Source organism: Podarcis filfolensis (genome assembly GCF_964270895.1).
Source record: "Podarcis filfolensis genome assembly, chromosome: 6".
Lineage (NCBI taxonomy): Eukaryota > Metazoa > Chordata > Lepidosauria > Squamata > Lacertidae > Podarcis > Podarcis filfolensis.
This window is the reverse complement of record NC_139609.1, coordinates 23756466-23773784: the sequence shown is the minus strand read 5'-3', so window position 1 is coordinate 23773784 and position 17319 is coordinate 23756466. Positions and strand designations below refer to the sequence as shown.

The 17319-nt window shown below is 39.3% G+C and overlaps 1 protein-coding gene across 8 annotated transcripts in view; it reads right to left on the bottom strand.

Annotated features, from left to right (window-relative positions):
- The window catches only part of CDC14A (cell division cycle 14A), a 99640-nt gene that overhangs the window by 76185 nt on the left and 6136 nt on the right, over positions 1-17319 (bottom strand). For 7 of the 8 annotated variants that reach the window (XM_083620448.1, XM_083620453.1, XM_083620450.1 and 4 more), the window contains exons 3-5: positions 9452-9527; positions 7626-7718; positions 2888-2967 (exon numbers count right to left, since the gene is read on the bottom strand). In XM_083620448.1, the coding sequence (XP_083476574.1) occupies positions 2888-2967; positions 7626-7718; positions 9452-9527 (249 nt within the window). The remainder of the gene's footprint in view (positions 1-2887; positions 2968-7625; positions 7719-9451; positions 9528-17319) is intronic. The other variant, XM_083620452.1, reaches the window with a different exon arrangement.

Here is a 17319-nt window from a genome sequence, read left to right as displayed (position 1 = left end):
ACTCTATAAAACAAAATATTGAGCATTATAAAATGGGTACCACTGCCTATTGTGAAAGAATGCAGTCGTATTTCACTGCAACAGATCCTTTGGGAAGCTAGAAGGTCTGGCACTGATAAAGCGATTTGACTAAAAACCTAACGTTAAGTGCCCTCAATGCAATATTAATCCCTTCAGCCAGCATTAACTTCTCCTCTGTCTTTCCACCATGCACAGAGGTTGGAACCAGGCTGCGTAGTATATATGATCTAGCTGAATACTGATATTTCAGCAGTCTTTTGCCCCTACAGTCCTAAAATGAAATGATGTCTGAATTTCTAAGCAGATTAAGATTTTCCAGGTCATTGAGCTAAATGAAACCAGATCTATTTGAATGAAAACTAATACTACATATTCCAAGAGACTCGATTGTGCAATGATTGTGTCCTGGTGCCTAGGAGGTGCCGAAAATATAGCTGAGAATAGGTCTTCTCAGTAGCAGCATCTGGATTGTAGAATTTGTTATCTCAAGATACCCAGCAATCTGATTCACTTTAGATAATCAGGTATCAGGTCTAGATAGCCTCCTAGAATTGGTTCTTATTTTTGATTATTTATTCTAGGCCCAGGAGAACTTTATGGTTGTTTGGTTATTTCAGTATTGGCTTTGTTTTTAATTATATGATTTATAAGCTTCTCTTAATGCTCCTTGAAGCACAAGAGGCAGGCATGTTGCCTTATAAACAAAATCACAAGAACCCTCCACATTAAATAGATATCACAATGTAAAAATCTCCTAAAAGTGTCTTATAATCTTGGATTATAGGAACTTCTTGGATCACTAGACTGAGAAATCCTGGAATCCAGTCATTTAAACTGAGAATCTTTACAAATGAAGAAAAGCATTTTTGTTGTTCCGGAACAAACAACAAGCTGATTTGGATCATGGAAATATGTATCTTTTTTCTGTTCTTCCATTCATACCTTTCAACTAGATTCAGACATGCATTTCTCTTGAAATCATACCTAGGTAGGGAAAACTGGGTATTCCTGCAGGGGAACACAATGAAGAGACTGTGCATGTTTGAGCCGCGCTTCCAGACCCTTCTCAGGTACATTTCAGAGGGGGAAACAAGCAGTTTGTGTCAAACGCTTTACAATTGGCACTGGGAGGCCTATAATGAATAAGCAGGCTCCAGGAGAAAAGTAACCAAGCAGCACAAGTCAATTCTGCTCTCAACTAAAAAAAACAAGTAAATAACTAAACAGTGTATGTGTTAGAACTACCATGTTCCATGCACTGACCCCACCAAGTGAGCATACACAGTAGCTATGTAGGCTTCAAAATAGCATTGCTATCATTGATAAGTTGCCCTTGCTTTAAATATTTGATGCCTACAGCTCAGAATACATTCCTGGCAGCTATCTAAACTCCAGGTATTACAAATAGCTCTGTGCTGAGAAAGCTTTGATGCTTGGCACCCAGCCAGCTTCTTTAAGCAGCTAAATCAGCAGCAATTTTGCCCTAATGAAAATGACTGTCAGGAAATGCCAGCCTTATGTACCTATCCTTGAACTCTTTCCTACATTTTCAGGCAGAAGGTAGAAAGTCATTCTGATAATGACAAAGGAACGGCTTCTGTCACTATCTACCTAATGGTCAAACTTAATTCATTGGCATCTGTGACTCACATCTGTCTCAATAAGGCTCCAAGGCTGTGGCAGACACATCAAGCCCATGCTGGACCTACATTTTCTATTTAACTAGATCTGCCAAACACTAACTCTCTAGGTTTTGCGGTGAAGTGCAAATCAGTTCCTCAGAAGTTACAAGCCCATAATACAAGCCTGGAGACACGGCTTCTTAAATCTGGTTGAAAAGAAGACATGCATATTTAATATGCAGAAATGTACCAAATGACACAGTAAAGAACACAAAAGCGAAAGTTTAGCTAATTTTTATCAATGAAGCCAAAACCATTCAAGTAATATTAATCATTGAATTTATTTGTCATTTTCTACCAGAAAAGTCTCAAAGTGAGTTACAACAATAGCATTCATGCAACCACAAATATGTATAATGTGTAAAATCAACAACACACTAAAACCAATGATCCACAATCACCAAAACCAAGCAAAAATGCCCTTCCCTCACACAACACAAGGATTCCAACTGAGATAGCCACAAGAACCCCAACAATATTAGGATCCAAATGCCTGGGAGGATTAAAAAAACAACAGCACATTTTAACCTGGTGCCCAAAATCTGTCAACATTTGTGCTAGTAGAGCTTCCACAAATATACGGCTGCCACCCCAAAGGTCTGTGCTTCCAGAGACTTGTTATTGGGAGGTGGTAAGGTGGTGTGTGGGAGAAAGAATGCAGTAGGGAGCCAGAAAAAAAAAATAGTGCATGTACAGCTCTTTGGACTTTTGGTGGGTAGCAAGCAAAAGGAACAAAAAGCAGTCAGAAAAACAGGTCCAAAAATGAAGCAAGAGAAATGTAGACTAAGGGGAGTATCATGGTGCCCGAAAGAAGCTACACAACATCATCCATGTAGCATGGTAATTTAAATGCTAGGCAGCGACTGCAACACAATATGCCAGCCTCAAACACCTATTTAGAAGCTTTGAAGCTAATCTGTTTAATTTGTAACTACAGCTGGCATAATGTAATGGCTAAGAGGCTGAGCAACGAATCAGGAAGTGCCTGGGTTGACTCCCACCTCTGTCACAAACTCACTAGGAGGCTGCAGGCAAACCACTGTCTTTTAGGCTCCCCCTGCAATGTGGGGGATAACAAATACAAACTGATCTTATAGGGTTGTTGTTAAGGATTGAAACTAGATAATGCATTATACCTGGAAGTGCTAGGCAAATGTTAGATATTATTACTGCGGCAGCCATACCTAAATGGAAGATATGGTGGATTAGATCCGGATAAAAGTATTCGGTAAGCTTCTTCTGGTGTTTTCTTTAAGGAGATTACCTGCAAAAGAAAACCAACATGAGCAACACACTGTCTTAGAAAAGCTAAAATGGTATTTGCAGTGGTACGATATATTTTCTCAAAACAAGACCTTAATGTGAATTGGATGAGACCTGCCATTCTTTAGCATCTGCTACACAGACTTAAAAAGAGTATTTTCATGCTTCAATCGGTCAGAGAAATGCCAATAGGCTGTATACAATGCTGTTGCTCAGCAGACAGTGAGGAACAGGGAGGGAAGCAGTTTTCAGAGATGTCCCCTTCCCCTGATCTGCTGCAGAAGATTTGGAAAGGGCTGCAGCGGGGAGAAGAATTGCCCAAAATATATTCCCTCACCTTTCTACCAACATAATTCTTACCATTAGCTAAGCAGCATGGTTGGATAACATACATTATTCTTAATGTAGATATGCCCATCTCATGTTTGATAGAAGCACCACAGCTTGCAATTCGCTTTCCAATAAATCATGTTTTAGGGCATGTTTTTGTATGAGTGGGATTGCATTATGAGCACCATTTCAGGAAACTCCACCCAGTTTGCTGCAACATCCTGAGTTCAGTTCTATCCACTGCTATACTGACGAGAACACTTCCACTGAAGCCACAGAAACGATTAGTTCCTCTGACTTCTGTGGTCATGTTCGAGACAGTATTCTTCTCCTGACTCTCTTATAATAAAGCACTCCTATTCTCATTCAGTACGCTTCTTGGAAATCAAATTACTTCCTTCTCTTTTGTAGTAGTGAAGATGTAGGTCATGACGGCTTACAGAAGTAAGCAGTAGAAAAAAAGGGGGGGAAGTGCTAATAAACTTATGAATGAAATCTGTCTTTATAAAAGATCGCCTTACCCACTCAACTGCATCAATTGTCAGAACTGGCACTACTACAGGTGCTATTCTGCATTTGTAAGAACTCTTTCATTCAGTGTGGCAGCGCCTGCACTCTGTAATTCCCTGCCTACTGAGAGCAAGCAGGCGCATTCACTGTATTCCTTTTGGCACTTGTTAAAAACCAATATGCTTAGAAATTTGAGGTCATTTTAATCTGCTTTAGTATCTTAACTTCTGTATGTTTTAAAGTATGGCTGTGCTTTTTTCTTGATTTTACTGTTTTATCTTTTGTAAACTGCTTTGAGGTTGTGGTTTTTTCTACCATCAAGCAGCATATAAATTTTTAAGAAAGAATAAATTACTAACAAATATAGACAACTGTGTCCTTTACCAAAACTTACGTTATGTTTTCATTGCTAACAGTAGTAGATAATAACGTGATTCAAGGAAACCTTTCTAGGACTGTTTTGCAAACCGTATTTTTATTCTCTCAGTTTCCTGAAAAGTTGTTTCTAAAGAATGAACTATTCCATGATTAGGATGCTGCATAGGGACATTTCAAGGGAATTTTAAACTACATTCTGCAAATTCTGAGCCAGTAGAGTAAATGCTCAGTAGCACATGCAAAATCATTTCAGGCTTTCTGTTACTTCACACACCAGTGGCTGCTAAACAGCTCCTTGCTAAAGCTGATGACGTTATACCAAGAGTTCTACTGAAACTAACAAAAGTATCCTGGGAGATTTATAGAGCTGCATTTAAGGCAGCCTGGGGGGAAAAACCACTCTATACAGTACGATTACTTTCCACTGTAAACACTATGAGTCCCAGATTCAACCAGATGTGCTCTATGCCACCAGGACATGATACTGGTTTTATGAGTGATTTGTTTCACACAATGGTAGAGTCAAATGTTAACTAGACCTCGCTAGGTAGAACTAGGAGCACAGTTTGCTAACAGTGTGGAGGAAATGGGGGGAAAGAATGAGGCTCCCACCTTGCATTTTGAACAACAGTCAAGGCAGCATTATAAATAAAGCAAGCTGAGAGGGAAATATGTGTTCCTGGGACCTGGGTTCAACGGAAAATACGTAAGTCACATTGTGTGGCTGTTTATAGTACACAGCTACCAGTGGAAGTTCTATTCTAGAATTTAATCTAGTGTTTGCCTATTCTCATTTTACACATTAATATTTTAGCATTACGGCAGTGAAAAAGCAAACATCTAAACTAACAATGTTCAGAATGTCATGTATTAGCCTACACAAACATCAGGAAACATTGTTTTTCGAAACAGCAGCATTATGCATAATAAACCTAGCACATGAAGGGAGAGATAAATGAGTGGAAAATGTTGGCTGCATGCAAGTTTAGCACTAGTAATTCAACTGAAGGTTATTTTGGCAAGAGTGGAGAGACTCTCGTTCTATTTTCCTTCCAAGAGCAGCCTACTATCCTAAGAAGCATACTGTGCAAAGCAGGACTGACCCACTTCTGGCATTACCTGTCTCACCTTTAAGCTTGATTTGCACCCACACCTGGGAAACAGCTATTAGATGAGGCTATGATGTGCCTAGTATCAACCCCTGCAGAATCCTTACCCCCACAACTGGAGATACAGATTGCGTCTCCATCCCCAATCCTTGTTAAAACATCATGAACAACACACACCTGACTTTTCTACAGGAAAGTATACCAGACCATTAGAGTCTGTCCATGCTAAAAAGGGATGCAACAGTGGCACTCTTAACTCAACCATTAATGTTATTAATTTAGCCAGTCATACACAAGCCAGGCAGACGTGTCTGTCCTAGCTGAATAATTGCTCTTCTGCTCCACTTTGTGTGTGTGCAGTTCTACATTAACCTGGCTGTTTGTTTCTGCTATCTATGGCACAAGGAGTGCTGTGGGAGGGCAGAGCCAAAGGGAAGCATGCTCTGAGCTCTGCCAAGGCTTCTCAGGATGAACATAATTGCAAGGGACAGGCAAGCCTAGCCCCATCTATCAATCAGAGAAGCAGAAGCTACAGGAAAGTTGTTTCCGTCCTTGTTTTCCTCTTCATTCCTTATTCCTTCTGCACTGTGTCTCTTAGATAATTCCTAATAAATTCTGCAGTCAAACAATCTAAGTGCTGTACAGAGGTTGGAGATTTCTACATGCTTTATAAGTTACTATTAAAAGGAATATTTCTACCACAATTCACTGTTTGCAGTACTTTTGCTGCACTATCTTCTCAACGCTAATGATTCTGCATGATCACGCCTGTTGCAATAGCAACCAGGTTTATTTATTTATTTAAACACAGAAGGCTTCCATTGTCAGATCCAGGATGAGGTTGTCAGCAAGAAGTATAATCTCAACCGTGCAGAATATAAATGCCATTACAGCCTTAGAAACGATTCCAACATTATAGCCAGAAAGGATGACAAATGGGACACCAAGTTCATCATGGCATCGTTGAATTACAGAACAGGAAACACAAATCCCCCAGGCCACATTCTACAGACCATCATCCTTGGACCCCCTTGAGTCATACCATACGGAACTATTTGGGGCTGCTGAAGGATTTCCATATAGAAGCACAGAACAAATGTATAGAGACATCCAAAAAGTTTGGGTTCAAGTCCTACTGCCCAATGAGGGCTGATAGGCACAAGAATGTAATTTAAAGCTAACTCCCTTTCAATGTCTATGAGTCGAAACACAGTAGCTGTGGCAACTGTTCCTTGCCTTCTTGTGAAGTACTGGTCCTTCGTTGATTTCATTTCCATGTCAATACCATCCCCATATGACTACTGTTTGGAGTTTCTCAGCACACATATGAAGTTAAAGCAAATGTTATGCTCCTCTAGAAAAAGCTCAACTAGTTCATTTGTTTGTCTCTTGCTCAGTTGCTCCACAAAGGGCCCCTTTGTTTCCATTACTCCATACAGGAAGATTGAGACATATACTTATACAAGTTCATATACCCAAAGTAATGTTGATGATCTCAGTAGAGATAATATTTCTTTTTTTCTTTTTGGCACACACCGTTTCCCTATACAGGAGACCCATTTCTAAACAGCATAAATCCAAAACGTAACTTACTGTCATTTAGCCAAAAGAGCATTATTTTAAGACGTACTGCTACAAAACTTCAAACGTTTACCTTGTTTACCTATACAGATAAATAACCTACAACATTTTATATGCATGCTTCAAATAATAATAATAATAATAATAATAATAATAATAATAATATCAAGCTTCCCAAATAAAGCCAACACAAACTTTTCCATCTTGCCTCACCAGTACAGCCGTAGATCTTATAACAAACATAATTTACAAAGTGCCCTTTAACAAAGGAGAGGTCAAAACTGTGTGCACAGCTCAACATGAAAGCAGTAGGGCAGTCTCTCCTGCTGGTTCCCTTGAATCCAAGAAGAATGAATAAGGGAAAAACTCCCTGCAGCAGACTGAACCCCCTGGGACCAATTGTAGAGTCTGGATTCCCAGTCCAAGGAAGATATTGAAAGGAAATTGGACACAAGAATGAACAATGCTGTATTATGTGAACACAGTGTACCACTAAATGTCACTATCTTTTTTACCTCCTTTCCCTGCTTAAGACCAGAAGCAGGAAAGGGAGCAACAGAAGAGACAAAGGTTCAGCAGAATGGGTAAATCTCTCCCACCTTTTAAATACTGGACTAGATTGTAGAAGAATTATAACAAAAGGACAGTGATACTAGCATTTATAGTATCTGTACTTAGCCAGAAACATATAGGTCAGCAAGTCCCTGCAAGAGAGCGAGCAAGACAGACAGACTTATTGAGTGATACTTACTGCATATGCACCTATCAAAAATGCGGCATTTGCTCGCTTCCGCTGGTCAAAGCTGGTATAATACACTATTTTCTTTCTTGAAAGACTGAAAGACTGTTTGAAAAGAAAAGTACGAAGGGATGGTTAGCACAGAACCACAAATTTAAGCAAATGAAATACTGGCAGTTAATACCAGTTTAGCTTTGTATGTCTTGGCAGTTCTTTCAAATCACATCACTCCCTGGTCAAATGCTCCTCAACTAGGGATGGGAGAATACATTTATTTGGTTCACATTAAAACTTAATTTTGCATTTTCCGAACTAATATGTGAACTCAAACACATTTAATCTTTTGAAATCTGTACTTCTCTGAATTTTCTTATGTAGATCCCCAAAAGGTACACACAAAATGCAAATATTAGGAGAAATGTGCACAAAAATCCTCACAAGATTTTATGCAGACTAAAAATAAATAAAAATCACAAACTGCTGCAGAAATGGGACAAACTTAGGATCAGAAAAGGAAAAAACGGGGGAAAACAAAACTGACAGATTCATCTATCCCTAGACAATCACAGTATGCCTGCAAATTGGCTACTTGTCTTTCTTACTTTTCTTCTTCAGCCTCTTTCTGAGATGGTCTGGATATTACATCAGCCACAGGTGATGGCATTCCTGTGGCTAACTTCCCATCGCCTGTGCTCATCTTCTAATAAAACCTACTGAATGTCTAAATTCTAGTAGACAATACGCCTGAGGAACTGGGACACCAAAATAACCTCTTTAAGACATCTGGAACAAACAGTCTCCTCATGTATTCACTCAGCAACAACAATAAAGACAGAGGGAATGCTTACAAGACAGTCACACCTTTGAATGAAAAGTCCAGAACATGTAAATCAATCACCAGGCTCCATTCTTAGCTTGCTGCTTACTGTGCAGAAACACCAGTAATATCAAATGTTAAATCTCTCACATGAATAGGGGTTAGAGAACAATGAACCAGTGACTTGTTTTCTACTCTTGTGCTCAGCATAGGGATGAAGCATCTTAAAGAAGAGTGATCTACTACGACATAGGCTGCGTGGATCACGGTTCAAGACAGCTTATGCCTTAATAAATTTTTAAACTTATTACGTTGAGATAACGGCCTATTTCACACTCAACAGAGAAACAAAACAGAATCCTAGCACACATGCTCAAATCGCACTCATCCCTTTCTTGTTTGGCAACCCTTGTGTTATATTCAAACTAGCAACTCATAGTTTGCTTCTCTTCAAACACACAGCTAGAACAAAGCCAGGAACAAACCATGGTATATTCTTTGCTTGCTCTTGTGGTTTGGAGGGGAAAAAACAAACCACAAGCACTGATTTGCATGTAATTGTGAGTCAACACTCTGGTTGGTTTCCTCTTAATGCAGCAAAGGAAGAGAGATGGCTGCAATTTGAACAGCATACATGCTTGTTCCCTGTAAGCTATGGTTTGTTTCACCCTGGCTTACCTTTATATGTGAATCAAGCCACTGCATGAATTTCTATGAAATATAATCATTTTCAAACTATTTTTCCTCCAACAAAGTTTCAGATCATCTTGTGAGTTAACTGGAAGAATACCGTTAATATATGTGGTATATATTTTAGATGTCATGGAACTGCATAAACAAATCCATAGTTTAATTTTCATATGGAGCATAAATTGTCATTTTCTTTATTCAGAGAGAGAAAAACACAATCTTAATGTAAGTTCAGCAATTCTGTTAATTATCATAAATGGCTGTTAATAATAACAGTTTGTTAAATTTTAGCAAAAAAACCAATATTTAGAAGAAAATATAATGTTCTCACCTTTAATTTCTTGTTTAGTTTACAGCAGAATCGATGTACCAGAGCCACATTTAAAGGTCCAAAATCTGCATAAAAACTAGAAGAAATATATACCAATGGTCAAAAAACTTGTACTTTAGTCCTTTTGCTGTTGTCAAATATTTCACTATTTGAAGGCTCTCCCTTCCTAGCAACATCTCCACTGAAACCTAGAGGCACAGCATGTAGCAGCAGAGCACAATTAACACTTGGTTCTACTGTGTAAGGGCAGGTGAGACAATGAGATTACAGTAAAAGGTGATGTCTGCTCCACACAGATAAGTTGAAGGACCACTTTGATTACCGTATTTTTCGCTCTATAAGACGCACCAGACCATAAGACGCACCTAGTTTTTGGAGGAGGAAAACAAGAAAAAAAATATTCTGAATCGCAGAAGCCAGAACAACAAGAGAGATCGCTCCACAGTGAAAGCAGCAATCCCTCTGGCTGTTCTGGCTTCTGGGATAGCTGCGCAGCCTGCATTCGCTCCATAAGACGCACACACATTTCCCCTTACTTTTTAGGAGGGAAAAAGTGAGTCTTATAGAGCAAAAAATACGGAATATTCAATGGCCATGTCAGATCAGCAGACAGACAGTTAACAATTTTCCAGGGGTGCCATATAGTTTTTCTGGCTGATTTAAGTGCGGCTGTTCAGAAACCAGAAACATCACCATCTTGATTTGTCAGGAGATAAGGAAAATATGTATACTCTGCCCCTTCAGAATCATTTTTGGACTGCAATATATACTTTATATTACGGTGTGTAATCCTGCATTTGCTAATTTTATAGCTACCGTACTTACACAAATAAATTGACAAAATCTCACCCTTGTCCTGTTATTATTATTATTATTACTATTACTGAAAACTCAGTTTTAGATTAAAAAAAGAACTCCAAATGGAGTGAAATAATTAAAATATAATAGACAATAAGCTGCTGCTACTAATGTATTGTAAAGAGTGAACTTGAGTCCAGGAGGCTGTGATCACCTTCCAGGAATAAAGATGAGGCATTACTGTTGTAAAAGAGGGACAGGACCTGAGCTGATTCACAAACCGAGTGCCATGCTTCCAAGAGTCCTTAGTAACCGTTGCCAGCCCATAACACACACATATAGGATAGGCCCATTCAGGTTAAAGAGTGCAAAAGCAGCACTTTATAGACTGGGGAAAAGTATGCACTCAAGCAGTTTGAGTAAGTATTCCATTAATTAACATTTTCTTAGTAGTCCTGTTTTCAGAATCCAATTACTTTGTGTCACAAGATTTGTATACCTATGATGTCATCAGGTATTTGACAAAACAAAGCTAATGTCAGATATAGTCCCACAGCTCTGTAATGTTGGAAGGTGCAGCTAAGTTTTCATTTTCCGGAGACAGACACATTAAGCTAAAACATGCCACTTTGGTGTTGATGGGACTTGCTAGCTTCAAAGAGGTACTTGGCTCTGTATGACATTTTGATAAATGAATTCAGAGTCTCTCACAGATAAGCTGTATGATGTAGCTCACCGCCAGATACAGTAACTTGCTGATCCCCGGACCGTCCGTGGGCTGGATTTAGAAGGTGGTTGGGCCGGATTTCGCCCCCGGGCCTTAGTTTGCCTACCCATGGTTTATAGTCTCTCTGCTGATTGAACACCTAAAAGATCCAGTATCTTCAAAGTGTGTTTGAGGTGGATGTTAAGATTTCAGAAGGAGCAACGCAGTTTAGTTGCGAGGCACAAGGAGTTAAGGTTCTCTTGAGCTTCCTCCAATTGAAACAGATACAGACCAGCTAGAGAATGTGCTGCCCATGTAAGCCTATTGTGCATTAACCAGTCAAGTGTGATATGCCAAGCCTAGATCTGCTTGCAAAGAACAGAACAAGAGCTAGCATTCTTCTTGAAGAATAAGCCAATGACAAATTCCCAACTCATTAATTAGTTACCAGTCTGACTAAATCAGCCCTGTGGCTGCAGATCATTCCCCTCTACTTTACTTTTCCCCATATTTATTACAAGATAAGCAGTAAAAATAGGGCAAAGACATTTATTTAAGACATATATGTCAACTTAACATGAATAATCACTTTCAATACACTGGGCTTAAGGGAAAAGAATAGCTGGCCTATTCAGCTTTTTATTTTCATTAGACAGTATAAAAGCACATTCATTTTCCTGGGCATGACATGTTTTGATGTTTAATCATAAAATATTTAATTGGACTTGGCAGAGCTGGAGTGTTAATAGTTGGCATTTGAGACATGGCAGTTATGGTACAAACTTGAACTCAAAAGTTATCAAAGCAATGTGGCTACAAAGAAAGGCAGCTGCTGCTGATTGCTACATTTATAGGAAGCAGGAAGTTGCCTAAATCGTCTGTAGATCTCGTAAGGCTTAGTTGTTAAAGTTAGATCTTTCTTTCATGTGAAAAAACCTGAAGAGGATTCAGGGGAACCAATTCAATTCCTGAAAATAGGTGGCAGGATAGGGACGAAGCTATATATACCTATTTTAAAAATTTAAGTGTTCATATACATTTCACAATGGTATTCAGTGATTTTAAGACAGTGGTATTAGATGCAATGAAACATCAGTAAACAGTTTTTTTAATAAAAAGTAGACTTGCACAGAAAACAGTAACCCGGTGATTTCTGGAAAAGAAGGTTTTAGGTCCTAATCCTATGCACGTGAATTCAAAAGTGCTACTTGGATTATAGGACAACAGCCTTAACCTGCCTTCAGAAAGAGGAGAAGGAAACAACAGGCTGTACTCAGATGTTTCAGGCACTGAATTGACAGCCAGTACAGTCAACACGAAATATGTGATACTGAGAATGCAGATATCTCACAATAGGGGATTAACAATGTAAATCCATGCTTGTCAACAAATGGGAAACTGCATTTGCAAGCATCTTCAAGACCTGCCCCAATATGGAACACTTTCTGCAAGTCAAAATACGGTTGATTAGTCCCTTGATCCAACAGACAGGAATAACCAAGTTGACGATGACAAATGTACTACATTAATAGCACTACAGAAGAACCTTTATGATGGGCAAGGCCACCTTCTGATACCATCACACATTAAAAATTGCTTATGGTGCATGACTGAATGGGCCTTAATGGTGGTTCAAATAATGATGTTGCATAGGCATGGCATTAGGGAACTTTGAACCAAAAATAGTGACATATACTTTTCCATCATCCTTCTGCACCTAGAACAGAAGCTCAGCATGATTCTGAGATTTAAAAAAACGCACAAATCAGGAAGACAGCCAAAAAAAAGGTGGCTTAAATTTTCTTCACACTGATTAGATCTTTCCTTACTGTATTGCTTCCCACATAATTCTCTCAGGAATAGCCTTCTCAAATGAATTCTCCAGAGAGCTTCCTTTTGGAATAATAGAAAATCTGGAGAAAAATCTGGTATTTGTTGATGGGATGGGGATAAATGCACTACATAGGAAGTTTCTATTTGCGTTGGCAGATCAGAAAATTCCATTGTAGAACATGGCGTACCATGTGCCAGGGACCACTTATGTTAAAATGTATTTCTAAACTGGTTGTATCTTTGTATTTTTGTGATGAAAATGGTTTCTAACAAATAAATGCAACAGACCAACTGACTACTTGATTAGTCGACATAAATTGGATTAAAAGTTTCTAGATTTCTAGGTCCCCACTGGGGTGGGGATCACCACGGAAGCCGGCACCTGCATGGGGGTGCCTGGTTGCATTCCCTCATAATTTTGTGCCCAGGGCGACACACACACCCCTACTACACCACTGCCTGTACAGATATACTCTGATGTCAGAGAAGCCTTCCAGGCAGAGACTGAAGTATGCTAAGACCACTCTCCACTCTAATCCTGCTGTGAACCAAACTGCAGATGTACTCTAAATTATGTTTTGATCAGCATTGCTAAGGAAAGACAAGTGATGCCCAGTAAATGGTCAAGTGGGAAACAGTCACAGCGCTATCATTAGCAAAACACTGCCATGGCTCTCAAGCAAAGTAATTCAGTTTTAAAATAATAACATCCATTAAAGTGAAAAAAAGAATTAATTTAACCGTGATAAGTGTCATTAAAGACAGTCAAATTCTTTAAGGAAATGGAGCAATTTATAAAACAACTATGAAAGTTATACCTCTATTTTTTATTTTATTTTTTAGGCTAGACAGGCCAAGAAATGTTGTTTGATAGCAATGACAGAATCAAGAAGACTAAAGGGCAAGGCAGTTCCATTAAAACAGTGGAAAAGTTACTCAAATGAAAAAAAAAAAGGTCATATATTCTAGCAAGCCAAATATAAATTGTTACGGCAAGCCAAGTACCAGTTCTTTCAGAGAGAGTGTGACCCCATCAATAACAGGCCAATCTCCCACAATGCCTTCATCTTCTCAGGGTTCATACTCAGTTTACTGGCCTTCACCCAGTCCACCAAGACAATGGTACAGATCATGTACAGCCCCTCCCAACATAAATGTTACGAGACTTTGCCCCAAAGCTCCTAAGGACCATTCCCAAGAGCTTCATATAGATGTCGGAGGCAAACACCAAAGTGCAAGGATCATGGGACAAAAAGCAAAGTCTTCCAAAGCTCTGGACATGTTCTGGTAGGTAGGAGTGCAAACACTTTAAAACAGTGCCAGCTTGGAATAGTGTGTGTGGTTTGGGAACACAGACAAAAAGAAAAGAAAAGAATAACCCTCACATAGCTGAACAATGGAATTCACTCCATATGAAATAGTGATAGCCACCATCTTGGATGGCTTTAAAAGAGAATTAGACAAATTTATGGAGGACAAGGTTATTTGTGGTTACTAGCTATGATGGCTGTGTTCACTGTTGGAGGCAGTATGGCTCTGAAAACCCGGTTGTAGGGCATCATGCGATGGTGGTGGGAAGAATGGTACTACACCCAGGATCTACTTGTGGGCTTCGCAGAAGCATATGATTGGTTTCAATGAGAACAGGATGTTGGACTAGATGGGCCTTTGGCCTGATTCATCAGGACTGTTCTTAAATCTGGAAACAGGGGTTTTTTTTAACATATGCTGAAACACTGAAGAGTAGGATTTTTTTTTTTAGGTTTTTGGTGTTGTTATTTTTTAAGATGGCTAAAGGGCATTTGTGGAGGAATTAGACAAGATTTTACTCATAGTACCAGAACTTGGAGGTCATCCATTGTGGTTGCATTGGCAGTCAACTGAGGACACGAGAAGAGAAAATAGTTCTTTAAACAAAGCATAATTAATGTAGGGAAAGTCCTTAGCACAAGTTGGGGCAATGGCCCCTAACTTAAATAGTTCTAATAAAGCACTGGACAAATTCACTGAGAAGTAGGTCTATTAGCTTTGACAGCTGAGCAGAAGCTTTATGAATGCCAACAGCATACCCCTTATTACAAGGTTCTGGAGGCATCAATATGGGATGACTGCTGCTCTCATTTACTTGGAAACTTCCCAGAAGCCTCTGGTTGGCCGCTGGTCAGCATTCTTAGCTAGCCTTTTGGTATGATCCAGCAGTAAGCTCTTGTAGCATGCAATCATTCTGATTAGGCAGCTGACAGTAGTGACCATGCAATGGAACATTTTTCAGAAGAAAGCCACAAAGGGGTGATTTTTTGTTTTTTTGGATGGAGATGCTTCAGTTACGCATGTTTTAGTATGCAAAGTATTTTGAGCAGCAGTTGCCACATATCAATTATACCAAGACTGGTAGGCCACCCAGTATAAAGCAAAACCAGCTGACCTCCCAATAATTGGAGAGTGAATCTGAATCCCTGTGACTAGGGAAGATTCCAAACCCCTGAACTGTGGTTCAAGCGGGTAAAGCAAGTAGGACTGCAGAGCAAGATTAGCCCTAGACACAAATTTCTGGTTGCCAAACATAAAACGAGATTTATTAAAGAAACCAGTGTTTATAGGCTTTAAAGCATGTTTAAAGTTGGAAAAAATACACTGTTATCTTAAGCACTATCTAGTCTCCTGATGCTCTTGAATCAGGCGGCACCAGCCAGTTAAAAATCCTAGTTCAGCTTTAGGGAGGAAATGGAGTATAGCGCACTTTACAAGCAAAATAAGACAAAGAGCAAGGCCTTTCCTCTCTCATAGTACCTGAAACTTTCCTAGAACCACTGACTAACTGAACTTTACATCAATTGTAATGGAGCTAGAATTTGGCGGGGGGCGGGGTACTAATCTGCAGAGAAATCAAGATAAACCTAAAAAGCAGATTCTGAAAAAGAAGATAGTCTTCTTGAGCAAGAAAGCTATGTCACTATGGCTTTAGGTCCCAAATGAAGTCCAGGGTTCTTCATTTCTTGCAATAAGCAGTTCATATGAGTGCACAACCTACAGAATCCCTCCTGATGCTAGGTTTAAAATGAGCTACTTCAAATAAGAGCTTCTTTTGTTGTACCACAGGCAGGTAATTTGTTGTACAAAACAGAGTATTTTGAAATATCCCTTAAAAGTTTTGATCCTCAACTGAATTATTATGATTACAATACAATTATTTTTAAGAGCTGTAGGCTTTAAGTGACGTTATGTGGCCAAACAAAAAAAGCCCCTATTTTTTGCACGACTAAGAAATCATTTTTTTAAGTCTTCCTGGTGGTTTAAGTATAATTAAAGCTATATAAAAGTGAACAGGGAATGTAGGTCATCTGGAATAGGAATATGCATTAGTGAAATTCTTTAAATGTTGGAAACTTCAGCTAATGGATCAGTATAGCAATACAGGCATACTGTACAGAGGAATTTTATAAACCAAAAATGCTGCTGAAAGACTTCTGGATTTGCAGGCAAGGTATTATGGGGCAATTTCTAATTTGATTGTTTCAATGAGCCAACCAAAGCAATCCCTCCCCACTACTGAACTTTGTGTGCCTTTGGCAAGAAGATTATCAGTTGTTATATTTCATCTAGAACCATGTAAATTTAAGGTTCTCAGCCCCTGACGGGCCTAGGTTTCAAGCTCTTGGAGCACCTTCCTCCACATAACCAAAATTTTGTTGCATTATTTTGAAGGTCTGGAAAGCATACTTTGCCTCACTGGAAATGTCTTTTGAGTGGCCCTAATTGTTCATCAGTTGCAACATTATTATGCTGCAAACAGCATTGTGGAAGATTGTGGGTAAACATATTCCACAGGTCACACCGAGGAGGAAGCTCCTCTCTGACACTGGTAGTCCAGGGCTGAAGCCAGACATCAATTCCAAAGACTTTATTTATCCTTTTGGGGGAAAGCCAGTGACATCATACCCTTGATGGTAATTCGATTTGTAATGTGAATTTGATTTGAGAACTCCCATTTTGTAAAGACATTTCTGTGAAAAAAGTGACCAGTTAAAAGTCCTTGACTGAGAATGGGCATCAAGTCTTGCTGCATACTGGATTAAGGGTGATGGCTGCTTGTAACCTTAGCAACTGCAATTGGAATACCCAAAGTTGTATTGCTAAGTTTTGGGCAATATGATAACTACAGTGGTACCTCTGGTTACAGATGCGTCAGGTTACAGATGTTTCAGGTTACAGACTCCGCTAACCCAGAAATAGTACCTCAGGTTAAGAACTTTGCTTCAGGATGAGAACAGAAATTGTGTGCCGGTGGCGGGAGGCCCCATTGGCTAAAGTGGTATCTCAGGTTAAGAACGGACCTCCAGAACGAATTAAGTTCTTAACCCGAGGCACCACTGTATGGGCTATATCCAATGGTGGCTTTGTGCAGGGAGCACTTCCATTTCCATCAATCCCTCCTAACACTTGCAGCTTTTATGCACATTCTATGATTCTGTGATCCCATACTGTCCCAAATAATCCCTGAATTCCAAGTAGATGTTAAGAGTGTGGATGG